The sequence below is a fragment of the Diospyros lotus genome, chromosome 5 (genome assembly GCF_014633365.1).
Source record: "Diospyros lotus cultivar Yz01 chromosome 5, ASM1463336v1, whole genome shotgun sequence".
Classification (NCBI taxonomy): Eukaryota; Viridiplantae; Streptophyta; class Magnoliopsida; order Ericales; family Ebenaceae; genus Diospyros; species Diospyros lotus.
In genome coordinates, this window is record NC_068342.1 from 3,890,173 (window position 1) to 3,903,420 (window position 13,248).

General features: G+C 36.3%; 2 protein-coding genes across 3 annotated transcripts; both read left to right on the forward strand.

The window, feature by feature from the left end:
- The first annotated feature begins 810 nt into the window (after positions 1-810).
- On the forward strand, positions 811-4,624 carry LOC127801239 (superoxide dismutase [Cu-Zn] 4A-like). 2 transcript variants are annotated; one of them, XM_052336170.1, is made up of 8 exons: positions 811-915; positions 2,169-2,261; positions 2,355-2,456; positions 2,623-2,718; positions 3,093-3,124; positions 3,236-3,311; positions 3,888-3,941; positions 4,444-4,624. In XM_052336170.1, the coding sequence occupies exons 2-8, from the start codon at positions 2,186-2,188 to the stop codon at positions 4,464-4,466; spliced, it is 459 nt and encodes a 152-aa protein (XP_052192130.1). In that variant the 5' UTR covers positions 811-915; positions 2,169-2,185; the 3' UTR covers positions 4,467-4,624. The 2 variants fall into 2 exon arrangements, with proteins under 2 accessions (XP_052192130.1, XP_052192131.1); XM_052336171.1 differs by lacking the exon at positions 3,888-3,941.
- A 3,342-nt stretch (positions 4,625-7,966) lies between these two features.
- LOC127802595 (FRIGIDA-like protein 5) lies at positions 7,967-13,142 on the forward strand. Its single transcript, XM_052338490.1, has 3 exons — positions 7,967-9,260; positions 11,447-11,619; positions 11,772-13,142. The coding sequence occupies exons 1-3, from the start codon at positions 7,967-7,969 to the stop codon at positions 13,008-13,010; spliced, it is 2,706 nt and encodes a 901-aa protein (XP_052194450.1). The 3' UTR covers positions 13,011-13,142.
- The last annotated feature ends 106 nt before the right edge of the window (positions 13,143-13,248 follow it).

Consider the following 13,248-nt stretch of genomic DNA (forward strand, 5'->3'; position numbering starts at 1 on the left):
ACATAAAAAATGCTACTTTATTCTATTATCAAACACAAATATAACATAAGTAATGCCTATCATTTGTCGTAGTTGCACTCAATTCCATCACTTTCTTTGTTTATATCCTCTTTTGTGTCTTAGAATAAGCACTTAAAACAACAATTTTTAATATTTGAGATACGAAATCTTAAAAGTTTGCACATTAAAAATTAAATGTTATATTTTTTAATTATTAAGAGAACATAACAAATCAATTAATCTATTAAAATATTGTTAATCGGTCATTCACATAGTGTGCCAATTATAGAAATAGGTGTATTCAAACACATATAAATATTTCGTCATGATAAAAATTTAAAATAATAATTTTTAATAATTAAAATACTTAATGTTGGTATTTTATACATTAAAAATTAAACAATTATATATATATATTTTTTTTTATTCCCCTCAAGTGTCTGCCCGACTAATCCCCAGATAGTGACCTTCCCCTTGATGCATCTCTACGTTAATTCAGATGCGGATAATAGTTTATATACATCTAAAATTTGACATTCAATATAATATATGTATAATTTAAATATTAATATTTAACATAAAATTTTAAATAATTTATCACTGCATCATGTGCGTGAAGAAACGGCTATATATTTTTTAGTCAATAAAAAAGTGTAAGCGTAAATCAGAACGATGTAACTTGGGCCCAGTCGCAAAAGTCCCCAAAGCATCGGTCAGCAGTGATGAGGACCGAAGAAGAAGCTCTTCCTTTGTCCTTCTCTTCCTTAAACATTGACACGTAGGCACGCACCCAGCGACACTAAGCAAACTCTAGAGCCATCTCCTCTCTCTCACTCTCTTATATCGTCACCCACCTCTGTTTTTCTCCATTTCCTCCACGATCATCCCTTTCCCTCTTCCCACGTCTGTGTCCAGGTGAACTCCTTGATCCTCCTCCACCTCCTCTCTTATTTTCGCTCTCTGGAGCATTAATTTGGGCCTTTCCCCTCAGATTACGTATTTAGTTTCCCAATCAATCGTGAATTTTCCTTGATATGTTTGGTATATATGCATTGTATGGTGCAGTTGACGATGCTCGATTCCTTTGGGCTCTTCACTCGAGTTTTCTTTCTTCTTTTTTATTTTCTGTTTCTCAAGTGAGCCATTGTTTGCAGATATAACCAGTTGTGAATTAACCATTTGGGGTTACCTTACGTTTGGTTGTTAAGAGGAGCAAGGAAGACAAGAGCTAAATAGATTGAGCAAAATAGTTGATCTTTGTGCGTTGTGCCGTGAAAATATACTTGTTTTTTTTTTTTTAACAGTGACTCTGCTCGTGTTATTCTTCTTCCTAACACTTGTGGTTTCTATGGGTTCTGAACAATTGCTTAGAGTTTGCTCAAGTGTACAGTTCTTTCCATATCTGATGTTATTTTTATTTGTTGCAGCTAATTGTAAGAGGGCCATCTTCAATAGACTTGGTATTGCTACTTGAATTACTAGAGATCTTGTTGACAATCTTATGAATGTATAAGTTTTTAGGGAAGATTAGACACCGTGTATCAGATTCAGTGTACTTATATGAGCTGAGCTGAGCCCTTGCCGTTTGTTTGTCACTGTAAGCTTTGACCCTTCTTTAGCTGAAAAATTGTTAGAATCAACAAGCAGGCGAAGACTAATCTGTATTTCATTATACCGCGAGTTTTTAAACTCCAACCTTCTCTGAAAAAGGAAAATATTGTTGTGTACATACTCATAAGTTTTGGAGGCTAATCTTCTCATTGATTTGCCTAAAAGAGAAGACTCACCTTGTTATATTGGTAAAGATAATCTAATTCAGTTGGAGCTTCCCAACAAGGCGTAACATGTATGAACTAGACCTCATTCCTGGGGAAAATATGACTGGGATTGACCACTTAATTCTGTGTTTCCTGCCTTCCTGCTTTGAACTACATTTTCTGTGTCAAACGGGCAATTAAATCATTAACACCTGCCCTGAAAATATGTCAATTGTTTCGATGCGCATAGTCTCTCTTATGATTTATGTTCTTAACTAGGCCTTGTATATTTTCTTGGTTTATGCCCATTATTTCTTGCGGTCAACAAGTTTCCAGTCTTCCTCGTGCTTGGTGCTTCTCTAATTGGTGTTTTCTGAATTCACTAATTGCCTTTCTCTATCATGTTCTTAGATCTCAGTCATAGGACAATGGGGAAGGCTGTTGCTGTCCTTTGCAGTAATGAAGGGGTGACTGGAACCATCTACTTTGCCCAAGAAGGAGATGGTAATAGAAGTTTATTCATCTGCATGTGTAGAATAGTTCAATATAATGCTTTTTTATTGTGCAACTTAGTTCTTAATGTAAGCATATTTGCAGGGCCAACTACTGTCACTGGAAACATTTCTGGTCTTAAGCCTGGGCTGCATGGTTTTCACGTCCATGCCCTTGGTGATACGACAAATGGCTGCATGTCAACTGGTATTATTTTGAGTCCAGGCTTATTTTGCTTTTATTCTCACTCTTAATTGTTTCTGTGAATTGTTATCATTAATGCTTTTTGCCAGAATCTTAGAGTTACTATTCACTTCTTGTTTTACTTAATAGTTGTGCTGAGAAAATTTGATATTTTTGAATCATTATTCAGGACCACATTTCAATCCCTATGACAAAGAACATGGTGCTCCCGAAGATGAAAATCGCCATGCTGGTGATTTGGGTAACGTGGCAGCTGGTGCTGATGGTATGCACTATGCACTATGCTTTTACTATAATCCATGCTTGATTTTTGCTGATGAACAGAACAAAAATAAGTTCCTATTTATCATCTAGGAACAAGAAGATTTAGTCAGAACAAGAAGATCTTTGCTGATGAACAGAACAAAAGATAGGGCTTTGGATTCTCACCACTTTTTATTCCATTCCATTACTATTGTCTCTCTCAAACTGGGATTACACTCTTCTATCCATTTCCATTCCATCCCCCTCTCCCAAATGTATTCTAAGGGTAGATCTAGTATGCTCAGGATTTCTGAAATTAGTATCTCAAGGGTGGATTAGCTTGCTTATGATTTTTTATAGTTGTCCTAATATATTTCCTGTATTTCCGTGGTTTAGGTACTGCTGGTGTTGCAGTTATTGACAAGCAGGCGAGTGAACGCATATTGTTGTTATTATTATCAGTTAAATTGTTATTTCTATATGTAAAGACATGGCATTATGGACGATCCACCTTCTAAGTTTTTGGCATATGCTTGCAGATTCCTCTTGCTGGACCAAATTCCATTATTGGAAGGGCTGTTGTTGTCCATGTGGATCCTGATGATCTTGGCAGGGGTATGGCTGAAAATTTTGAAACCGAAGCTTATTCTTCACTTGTTTTGTTATATGACTTCCTTTTGAACTCCGCCTTCATAAAGTTTTCCGGTTTTACATCTTTTGATCATTTTTCTTTCTTCTTTTCGGAGTTAAATGTTGCAATAGTGTACATCACCAACCATGGGTGTTCTTTTATGTTTCTATGGTTGCTTGAGTTATTCGGTTGTTAGAGATGCTTGAAGCTATTCATCTCAAATCTACCCATCAGCTAAAAAGGGGAAATGGTATTAGCTTAGAAGTTAGGAACTGTTTGACAGAGCCTTCACATTTCGTTTTCAGTTTTGGTTTTCATTTTTTTTTTCCAGTGTCCACTCTTCATTTTTCAACTAAAATAAATGAAGCTTAGCATGTTGTTTGATAACTTCATCTCATTTTTAGCTTTGCTTTGAGCTTTCATTTTCTTCTTCTTCTTCTTCCCCCTCCCGACTACCACCGACTAGGGTTGCCAAGCTCCCAGAGTAGATCTTCCTCGGTTCAACGACCCTCCTTTTGCTCTGAAAACATCCACTGACGTTACCTTTCTTCCCTGATCAGGTGGACATGAGTTAAGCAAAAGCACTGGCAATGCTGGTGGCAGGGTTGCCTGTGGTAAGCAAGTTCTCTTTTCTCTTCTCATTTCTGTGCTGCCTTGTGTTATCTGTCGGCAGAAATTTTCATATGAGAAAGAATTAGGACTAATTTTTTTCGCGAATTAATCAGTTGAGAGACCAAAATAACAAAAATACCCCTGCTTTGATCCTTAACAATCACTCTCGGCCCGGCCAGTGAATTTGTTAAAAATAGGCTCTTTGTAATAGACAGGCAAGGGTTGAGGTTGTATGTAAAAGACGACCCTCTCCTGAACTTGCAAAGCAAGGAGTCTCGTCCACTGTCGAGATGGGGTTGGATATTTTGAGTTTGTTTAGGTTCAATATTAAGTTATATATATATGGTTACAGGATGCTTCATGGTTATCAAATGTTGTGGAGAACAAGAGAGCAGAGATTGTTTCTGTCTTCTTTCCTCCCCCTGTCTGTGTTAGTTCTTTAGCTTTAGCCTCTAGTTCTGCATCCTCTAATCTAATGATTGATTCACTTTCACTTGCATGCAGGTGTTATAGGCCTGCAAGAATAAGCTGCTAATGCTGTGACAGTAGTTACCATACTTATTAAGCCGAATAAAGTGCACAAGAGTCTCTCAACATCATGGTGCATTCAGCTGCGTTGTCTGCTTTTTATTATTTTACTATACGAGGTTGGATGTTATGATAATATATGTATCTGAATTGACTATTTGTGTGCTCTTTGATACATTTTTAATTTATTGGTTGTTTTTTAATGTATTAAATTAAATAAGAAAATTACTAAAATCATTAGAAGAAGATAATTTTTTTATGGAATACTTTTTATAGAAGAAAGGGCTTAAGCTCAAAATAGGTCCAGGAGGAAGAAACCTGAAAATAGAAATCCCCTCTTGGAATCCTCTTTTGGGTACTTTCAAGAGATTTTTCTAAAAGTTTTTGACAGGTCTGAAAATGTGTTAACTTTATCTTTGATATTTTTGTCTAGAAATTTGAAACAAATAATTTGAAAGGCGTGGATGTTCGTGTACTTATTAATTTCGATTCTTATGAATAAGAAGTGATATTTTCGGTCGAAATAAGATTTTTATAAATAAGAGGTGTTTTTATACTTTTCTACGGGGATTAATTTAATAATTGAACAACTCATGAGAGACACTTGATTTTTTTAATTATTTTATCTTTTTGTAAGTATTTCGAATACTATAAACTTGAGATAGACCTTTATTAATAATTATAAATTTATTATTATGTCTGATAATAATAAGAAATTACTTAAATTTAGTAGATCATGGTTAGTTTCAATGAGAAAATAAACTTTAGATTAAAAGAATTTAAATGATATTATTATAAATTTATAAATTTTGAATGTTTGCATTCCAAAAGTGTGATTTTATTATTATTTTTTTAGATCTAAATTTACGTAAAAGTTCGATTTATTCGAATTAGATGACTCAAATCAATTGAACTTGTCAATTCAGTTCATTTTTTTTTTTTGCATCGGTTTGATTTGGTTAAATCTTTTTTTAAAGTTTGATTTTTATTTTTTTGAGTTAGAATAACTAAATTAATTGAACTGATTAAACTTTAAAACGATAATATTTTGATATTTATAAAATGATGTTATTTTTTTTAATTTTATATTTTTTTTTATCAATTATTTCAATTTAAATCTAGTCTTAGATTTTAAAATTCAAATTGAGAATAAGAATTTAAAATTGTAAAGTACATAAAAAAATAAAATGTTCTCGAACGAATATACATAATCAGGCTGGCCCACTGGCGAAACAGGCTAGGCCCACCTAACTTATTTCTGATTTTTTTTCTTGTTATATGTTGTTACCTAGTATCAGTTATTTAATTAGGTAGTATTTATTAATTAATATATAAATAGAAAAAAATGAAATATGAAAAATATTTAAATAAAATTATTATTTTTATTATATTTGTTAAATTTATCTTAAAATAAATTATGTGATTTTTCATCTTAAATTTTTCAAATAAATTTATATATCTCTATTTGAATAAATTATTTTAATATAATTTTATTTTATTTATTTTAACAAATGTTATCTTACGAGAGAAAGGAGTGTCTTTCGCACAAATTTAGGATCAAAAATAAATTATGATTAGATCAGTAAATATATAAAAATTTTACATAAAAAAATTACATTAAAAAATATCAAAGAATGAAAAATTATTATTATGATTATTGCATCATGACATGAGTTCATTAAAAGGTAAAAAAGTCTAAAAGTTTAAAATAACTTTTTTGATCTAAAAGGCGTAAATTTCTTATACGAGGAAAGTCTCATGTAAATTAAATAATTTTGACATCTGAAAATTTCTTTGAAAAAATAAGTGATTATTCATAAAGAATTTTAATTAAGAAATTATTTTAAAATATTAGAATAAACAGTCATCCACAATAAATTCTATATGCAAAAGGGCAAGATAATAGATTATGATTAATTAAGATAAATATTATTTATAAGAATTATAATCCTGAAATACTTTAAATTACTCTATATTCATCTATAAATAAGCGGGCACTCATTCTTGAAAATGTACATTTTTTATATTGGTTTTAATATAGTCTCAATTAATATTTAGTATCTAACTTAGATATTAGAGTGTTCGCACAGAGACTTTCTCTCATTCTTTGATTATTTTCTTATTTTTATAAATTCAGATAGCTTGACGAATGACATTTTCAATCAAATAAAATTATTATTATATTAAAACAACAATGATAATATTGTTACAATAATTTCAATGTATTAATTAGTACACTCATTTATAAATGCATACAAAAGATGATTTATATAAATTTATAGTCTAATAACAATATAAGTCACAAAGGAGATAAATTTTTAATTACAAATATATTTTTATTATAATTAAATTTAGATTTTAGATCACAATTATCGTAAATGTTGAGGCTGTGCAATATTTGTGGTTTGTTTTGAGTTTTTAAAAGCAAAATGTAGAGAGAGAAGTGTGAAAACATCCATCAAAGAACAAAATTTAAATAAATTAAAATAAAAAAGCTTATCAAATAAAAATAACTCAAAACTCTATTAAATGTGATTTTAATATTATATATATTATTTATAAGGTGACACCACATGAGATTTGAGGTCAATAAAAGTCATTTTTTATTATCAAATTTAAAATACAATGAAATCACAAGTGGTGATATTTTAATCCCCATTCCCACAACACATTTCTCGATGTCATTATTCTAATCTTTCATCCTTATCACGTTTCGTCAAATGTGGTGAATAGAAATCTTATAGGTTTGATATTCTCAAGGTTATATAAATCCTATCGTGCATTAAATTGTGATAATCAACGTGTTCAACTTGCAAACATCTTCTTTCTCACCCAAACCTCTTCTCACGCTCGATCTTCACTTTCACGTGAACCTTACCCAAGTCAGTCTCTCTCAATTCGAGTTGTTTTGCGAGTTCTTCACAATGTTTTTCTCTCGATTCTATCTATTTACAGCGTAGTTCGAACAACTTCTCCTTCGATTGGAGCTCTACCAAACACTATTCAATTGTTTACTGCAATAACTCCATTTCCTTCTCTTTGGACTTCACTTTCAATAACCTATCAATCGTCGTCCCCTGCAAATCAAGGAGCTTCGTCAATTCGTTCTCATACTCAAATCGGGTCACATCAAACCCTTTCTCCTTCGATTCGAGCTCTTTTGAGTATTGTTCGAGCAAAAATTCAGGCAAACACAAATTGTTTTTCCTTCTAATCGAGTTCTTTACGACGTTCCTAGATGCACTTCCGAATTAAATTGAAATGAGCTTCAAGGTTACTCTGTCGATTGATTAACTGAATGAACTCTAATGCTTCAACGAAACTTTCCTCCTTCAAATCTACGAATTTTATCTTGAGGTAAGTTTTTCTCGTCAACACCATTTCTATAAGTACGTTTTTTTCACAAACCCTAATAAGAGTATATGGAAAGGCACAAATATGGAAGGGAAATGAACTTTGAACCCTTGTCGGTGGGGACTGGGGAGCATTGGCGACGGCGATGGCCATAAGACCCACGATAAAAGTTAAATTAAAATTGCCCGAAAAGCATTTTTTGCTTCCCAATTTTGAAATCCCACCGCAACCGCTCTCTCTCTCTCTCTCTCTCTCTTTCTCTCTCATATCGCGAAGCGTCGCTCTTCTTAGGGTTCTACGAGGGCGGCGTACCGTCGAAACGGTCATGGCGGAGAGGATTTCTGCCGGCCTGAAGCTCGCCGATTCGCAGAAGGAGGGTCTTTCCGAAGCGTTTAAACAGTCGATTCAGTTGATCAATCGACAGCAGAGTGACCTGGAAGCCCATTTCGATTCAATCCAGAAGTTCATCGAGGAGCGCTGCGAAGAACTCGATTCGAAAGAGAAGCAATTGGGTTCGGCCGAATTGTTGCTCGAACAACGCTCGAAGGAGCTCGAATCGAGGGAGAAAGGGTTTGATGTGGCGCGATTGGAGTATGAGAAGAAATCGACGGAGCTCCTTGATTTGCAGGAGAGCGTGAATGGTTGGTTGTTGGAAGTCGAGTCCAGAGAGAAGGAACTGGAGTCGTTGCAGCAAACGGTTGAACGGCGTTTGGCAGAGCTCCAATCGAAGGAGAAGCTGTTCGAACTACGCTGCAAAGAGGTAGAATCGAGAGAAAAACGTTGTGAAGAACTCGCGAAACAGCTCGAGTTGAGAGAGGCTGGCTCGGGCAAGGTTCACACGATGACGAAGGTGAAGGTCGAGCAAGAAGAGGTTTGGGCGAGCAACGATGGAAGTAATTCCGTGGCTGCAAGTCTGCAGTTCTCGGTCACTATGGATGGAAGATGTTTGCAGATTTTCCTCAATGAACACGTTGATGACCATGATTCAATGCGCGATGAGGTTTTTCTAGCCCTGCGAATGTCAGCCGACCCTGGAAAGCTTGTATTGGATGCCTTAGAAGGTTTCTACCCACCGCATTTGAAGAAGGGTGACAAGGAGTTTCAAACTAGAGTTGTTCAAAGGAGTTGCACACTTTTGTTAGCACAACTGATGAGAATCTCACCAGAGATTAGGCGTTGTGTCAAAGAGGAAGCTGCAAAAGTTGCTGTTGATTGGAAGGCAAGGCTGGCAGCAAAATTTGCAGTTGATAGGAAAATAGAACTGGAAGTGCAGGATGAAAACTCTTTGGAGGTCTTAGGTTTTTTGCAGCTTGTAGGGATTTATGGATTGGTAACTGGTTTTGATTCTGACGAGGTTCTGAAACTTCTTGAGACAATTGCTTGGCACCAAGAGGCTCCTGAATTGTTTGGAGTCCTTGGCTTCGTGGACACGGTCCCTGGTAAGCTTTCTGAAGATTAAGCTTCATACTACTTCTGCGAAACCTTATCTCCTTTTGTGTCTGATATCTTGTCTCTAGCAGTTCACTAAGTGCTAACTTTTTTTATATGTGCTCTCTCAGTTATCCTGTACTATTTTTTTAGTTTCTGTTGTAATTTCTTGTTCATTAGATTTAAGTTGTACTTTTATAGTTATCTGATATTTCATTTGATCCTTTGTGTTTCCTCATTATGGTTGAATTGAATTTTCTACTTATAAAGATAATTTTGTATCATGGGCTTATCATTTTAGATGTAGTCATGTAGATATAGAACTGTGTGTGTTGGGTTGGGGGGGGGGGGGGGGGGGGGAGTAGTATAATTTTGTAGCATAGGCTGTCATTTTAGATGTAGGTATAGAACTCTATGTCTCTATGTATTTGGGTGGTGGTGGGGAGCTTGAGGGAGGATAAAGTAAACTTTGTAAAATTGAAATACCATGAGAAGTCACATTTAACTTAGAAGCTGAGATGGAATTAATGTGGAAAATGTTGAGCAGTGTGAAAGAATGAAGTCAAGAGTGAAGGGTCCATTTTGCCCAGGTTCTTGATTTTCAAAAGAGGATGCCCAATATGTAGTGAAAACAAGATGGAGCTTGGCAAAATAATGAAAATGAGGAATTTTAAAATAAATTTTTGTTGGTTACGATACCAATAGATGCCCCCCCCCCCCCCCCCAAAAAAAAAAAAAAAAAAGAAAGAAAAAAAAAACACACACACGCGCGCACACACAAAGGATCAACTAGATCTGGTTGAATCTGGGTTAAAATTGAAAAATGGGTCAATTATCGTTTTGGATTTCAGTTGGGGATGGGTTCAATTGTGGACTTCTAGGAACTGGGCTTTCAGCCCTCTGTTTTTGTTTCCCAATCGTATTGGTTTCTTTTAGAAGTTGGGTTGGGATATATTAGTTTTGGTTCTGGGTTCTATGCTATTCTCTGATCTCATCCATCACCTGGAAGAAGGGGAGAGGAAGAGAAGGTTTCAGATTACCCTATTGGGTTGATTAGGTCTACGGTTTTCCAATGCACAGTTGGGTTCATTAGTAAAACTTCTTTGAACAATTGTCATTTTGGAAAACTGAAAACTTGATGGAACTTCAACATTCAGCAACATGAAATTCAGTTAGTTCCCTGGGGGTTACACAGATATGGTTTTCCTAAGACGGATAGGCTCATTTGTCTTTTTTGTTCTCCTCAAATTAGAAAGGTTCAATAAATTTTCTTTGCCTGAAGGCTGAAGCTCTCAACATGTTTTCACATTCTTATATTTGTTTTCAGTTGCCTCATACAGTCAATTTCCATTACTTTTTATGTGATTCCTAGGGGCATTTTCCATTTTACCTTTATTTTCAGTTCTCGTCTTTCCCTGGTTGGCAAAGCTAGATTCAGTAGGTGTCAAAAAGGTGCAGGACCCATGTATGCAGGGTGAAAATTCTACATCATCTATACCTAGTAAAAAAGGGCCTTTCTTTATAGGATTAGGAATGAGAAACCATGCTTCTTTCCACATCTGTACCTAGTCAAGGGCCTGGTTCAGCCTTTTAGATCCTGGCAGATAGAAGCAGCCAAAATGAGCTCTTGAGTACAAATTATTGGAGTTCCGTTATATTTTCTTGTTATATGACCAGTCTTGTATGATGGAGTGATGCAGTACCCTTATTGGTTGGTAGAAGACCCATGACATCCCAAACAAATTCAACGATTTTACCACTTCATTATGATGAATGTGCAATATCCGCTGACCCCATCCTTTGAACTTGTTCACACTGGTCAGGGGCAGCATGGCCCTGCATTCTCAAATTTTGGGGAGCAAGGAAGTCCACTTGAGCAGCCTGGCTTGGAAGGCGCTTGAACACCAAGTTCATCTACAACAGCAGCCTGAGCTAATATTAGAGAACCAACAATTGATTGATTATTGGATTTCAAATTCGAACATCTTAGATAGAGTTCCTCTCTTTCTTTGTCATCTTGGTTGTGTACTTGTTAATGAATAATGAATATTTGGACTTATTTTGGATTCACTAAACTAACTATATTTTTATTTGTTTGTGTGATTCCGATTCTCAAACATTGACTAGATTGGTATTTGTCATGTATTCATGTTATATAGCCCTCTTAATAACATTTACATTTTGTTTGGTATGGCAGGTGTTGTTCAAGGCCTTATTGGAAGGAGGCAGAACCCTGCAGCTATTAGATTAATACATGCATTTAAACTGGTTCGTGAGTTCCCACCAGGTCCCATCTTGGAAGATTACTTCAAGTATTGGAAGAAGATTTCTGATGAAATTTTCGAGAGCAAGAACTTTACTGGAGAGCAGGTACATTCCCTTGTTACCATTTTTTTGCTAGTGTTATAATTCATTTGTTTATTTATTGTTGCCAGTGACTTGTTTTACCATTTTAGTGCAACCTTTCAAGTATAAGATCCATTATCTCTAGCTAACATACTATTTACTGAAATTTCTTACAGATTAGGATTGGCATTGATGCTCTGAGGGCTGTGATCAAATGCATTGAAGATCACAAGCTTGGGACAAAAATTGTGCCCATGGAGGTTGAGAAGCACATTCTTTTGCTGACTGAGAAGGCAGAAAGTAAATGTGCTACACCATCTGAAACCAACCCTCAACCACAGCAGCAGAGTGGGAAGAAATTTTCGGCTCCTATTGTGTCTGCCCACGAGGATCAAGATCAACGGCAGCAGAGTGGGAAGAAATGTTCGGCTCTTATTGTGTCTGCCCACAAGGATCAAGATCAACGGCAGCAGAGTGGGAAGAACTGTTCGGCTGCTATTGTGTCTGCCCACAAGGATCAAGATCAACGGCAGCAGAGTGGGAAGAAATATTCGGCTTCTAATGTGTCTGCCCACAAGGATCAAGATCAACCGCAGAGTAGATCACGCAAGAAGAGAAAGAAGAAACGTCGTGGTGCTTCTACCGTGTCTTCTCCTGTGATTCAACATCAACTACAGAGCGGACAACAGAAGAGCGGGAAGAAAAATGGTGTTCCTACTGTGTCTGGCCCCGTGATTCAACATCAACAGCAGAGTGGATCACAACAGAAGGGCGAGAAGAAACATGGTATTCCTGTGTCTGCCCCCGTGATTCAACATCAACAGCAGAGTGGACCACAGAAGAAGAGTGAGAAGAAACAGGGTGCTCCTACTGGGTCTGCCACCATGACACAACAGCAGGAGCAGAGTCGACCCCAACAGAAGAACGAGAAGAAACGCGATGCTCCTATTGTGTCTGGTCCCAAGGTTCAACAGCAGCAGAGGCTCCAGCAGAGGAGCGAAAAGAAATCTGGCGCTTTTACCATGTCTACCGCTGAGCAGAGTGTAAATAAGCGACGTCGTACAGTTGTGTCAGCAGATGCTCCAAATGCTTCTATTGGTTCTGCCGTTCGCTCAATTCCTTCGCCTCATCCATATTCGACAAGCGGGTTCGCTGGTCAAGGTGCACCATACTTCGTCCCGCCACTGCCAGGGCCCTATGAGCTTGCTGGCTTCGTTGACCCGCATATAATCCCTTACCCGGAAAGGTCACTCCCTTATATGCCCAGGGATGCCCCAAGAGAATCCTTCTACGGTGGAACTGCTGGTTACTATGATGGGGGACCCTCTGAGTACTATGCTGAGTATGCTCGGATTCCTTCTGATGGCTATGATATGACTCCACTATTTCGCCACCCCTCCATGCTATTTCCTTAAAAAGCCTTTTTTAATTGGGCTATAATTTACTGTGAATTTCGGGATCATTACCATACCTTTACCTGCTGTAAATTATCCTGCGAATCTCATCCTTTTTAACACCTCACAGTTTTGTCCGTGAGCTTTTGATTATGTTAGTGATCAGAATAGCAAGTAGAAACAGGAAACAGCCGGCTAGTTTCCCCGTTTTATATTAGAAATCGATTGTCCTGATAGTCGTCGTTGGTGACGACGAGCC

What these genes read in the sequence shown, in the direction of transcription:
- LOC127801239 (XM_052336170.1), top strand. Translation starts at nt 2,186, where the DNA reads ATGGGGAAGGCTGTTGCTGTCCTTTGCAGTAATGAAGGGGTGACTGGA. An exon ending in TTGCAGTTATTGACAAGCAG is followed by an intron (nt 3,125 to 3,235) that starts GCGAGTGAACGC and finishes ATATGCTTGCAG; the next exon opens with ATTCCTCTTGCTGGACCAAA. An exon ending in TGGTGGCAGGGTTGCCTGTG is followed by an intron (nt 3,942 to 4,443) that starts GTAAGCAAGTTC and finishes ACTTGCATGCAG; the next exon opens with GTGTTATAGGCCTGCAAGAA.
- LOC127802595 (XM_052338490.1), top strand. Translation starts at nt 7,967, where the DNA reads ATGGCCATAAGACCCACGATAAAAGTTAAATTAAAATTGCCCGAAAAG. An exon ending in CTTCGTGGACACGGTCCCTG is followed by an intron (nt 9,261 to 11,446) that starts GTAAGCTTTCTG and finishes TTGGTATGGCAG; the next exon opens with GTGTTGTTCAAGGCCTTATT. An exon ending in AGAACTTTACTGGAGAGCAG is followed by an intron (nt 11,620 to 11,771) that starts GTACATTCCCTT and finishes AATTTCTTACAG; the next exon opens with ATTAGGATTGGCATTGATGC.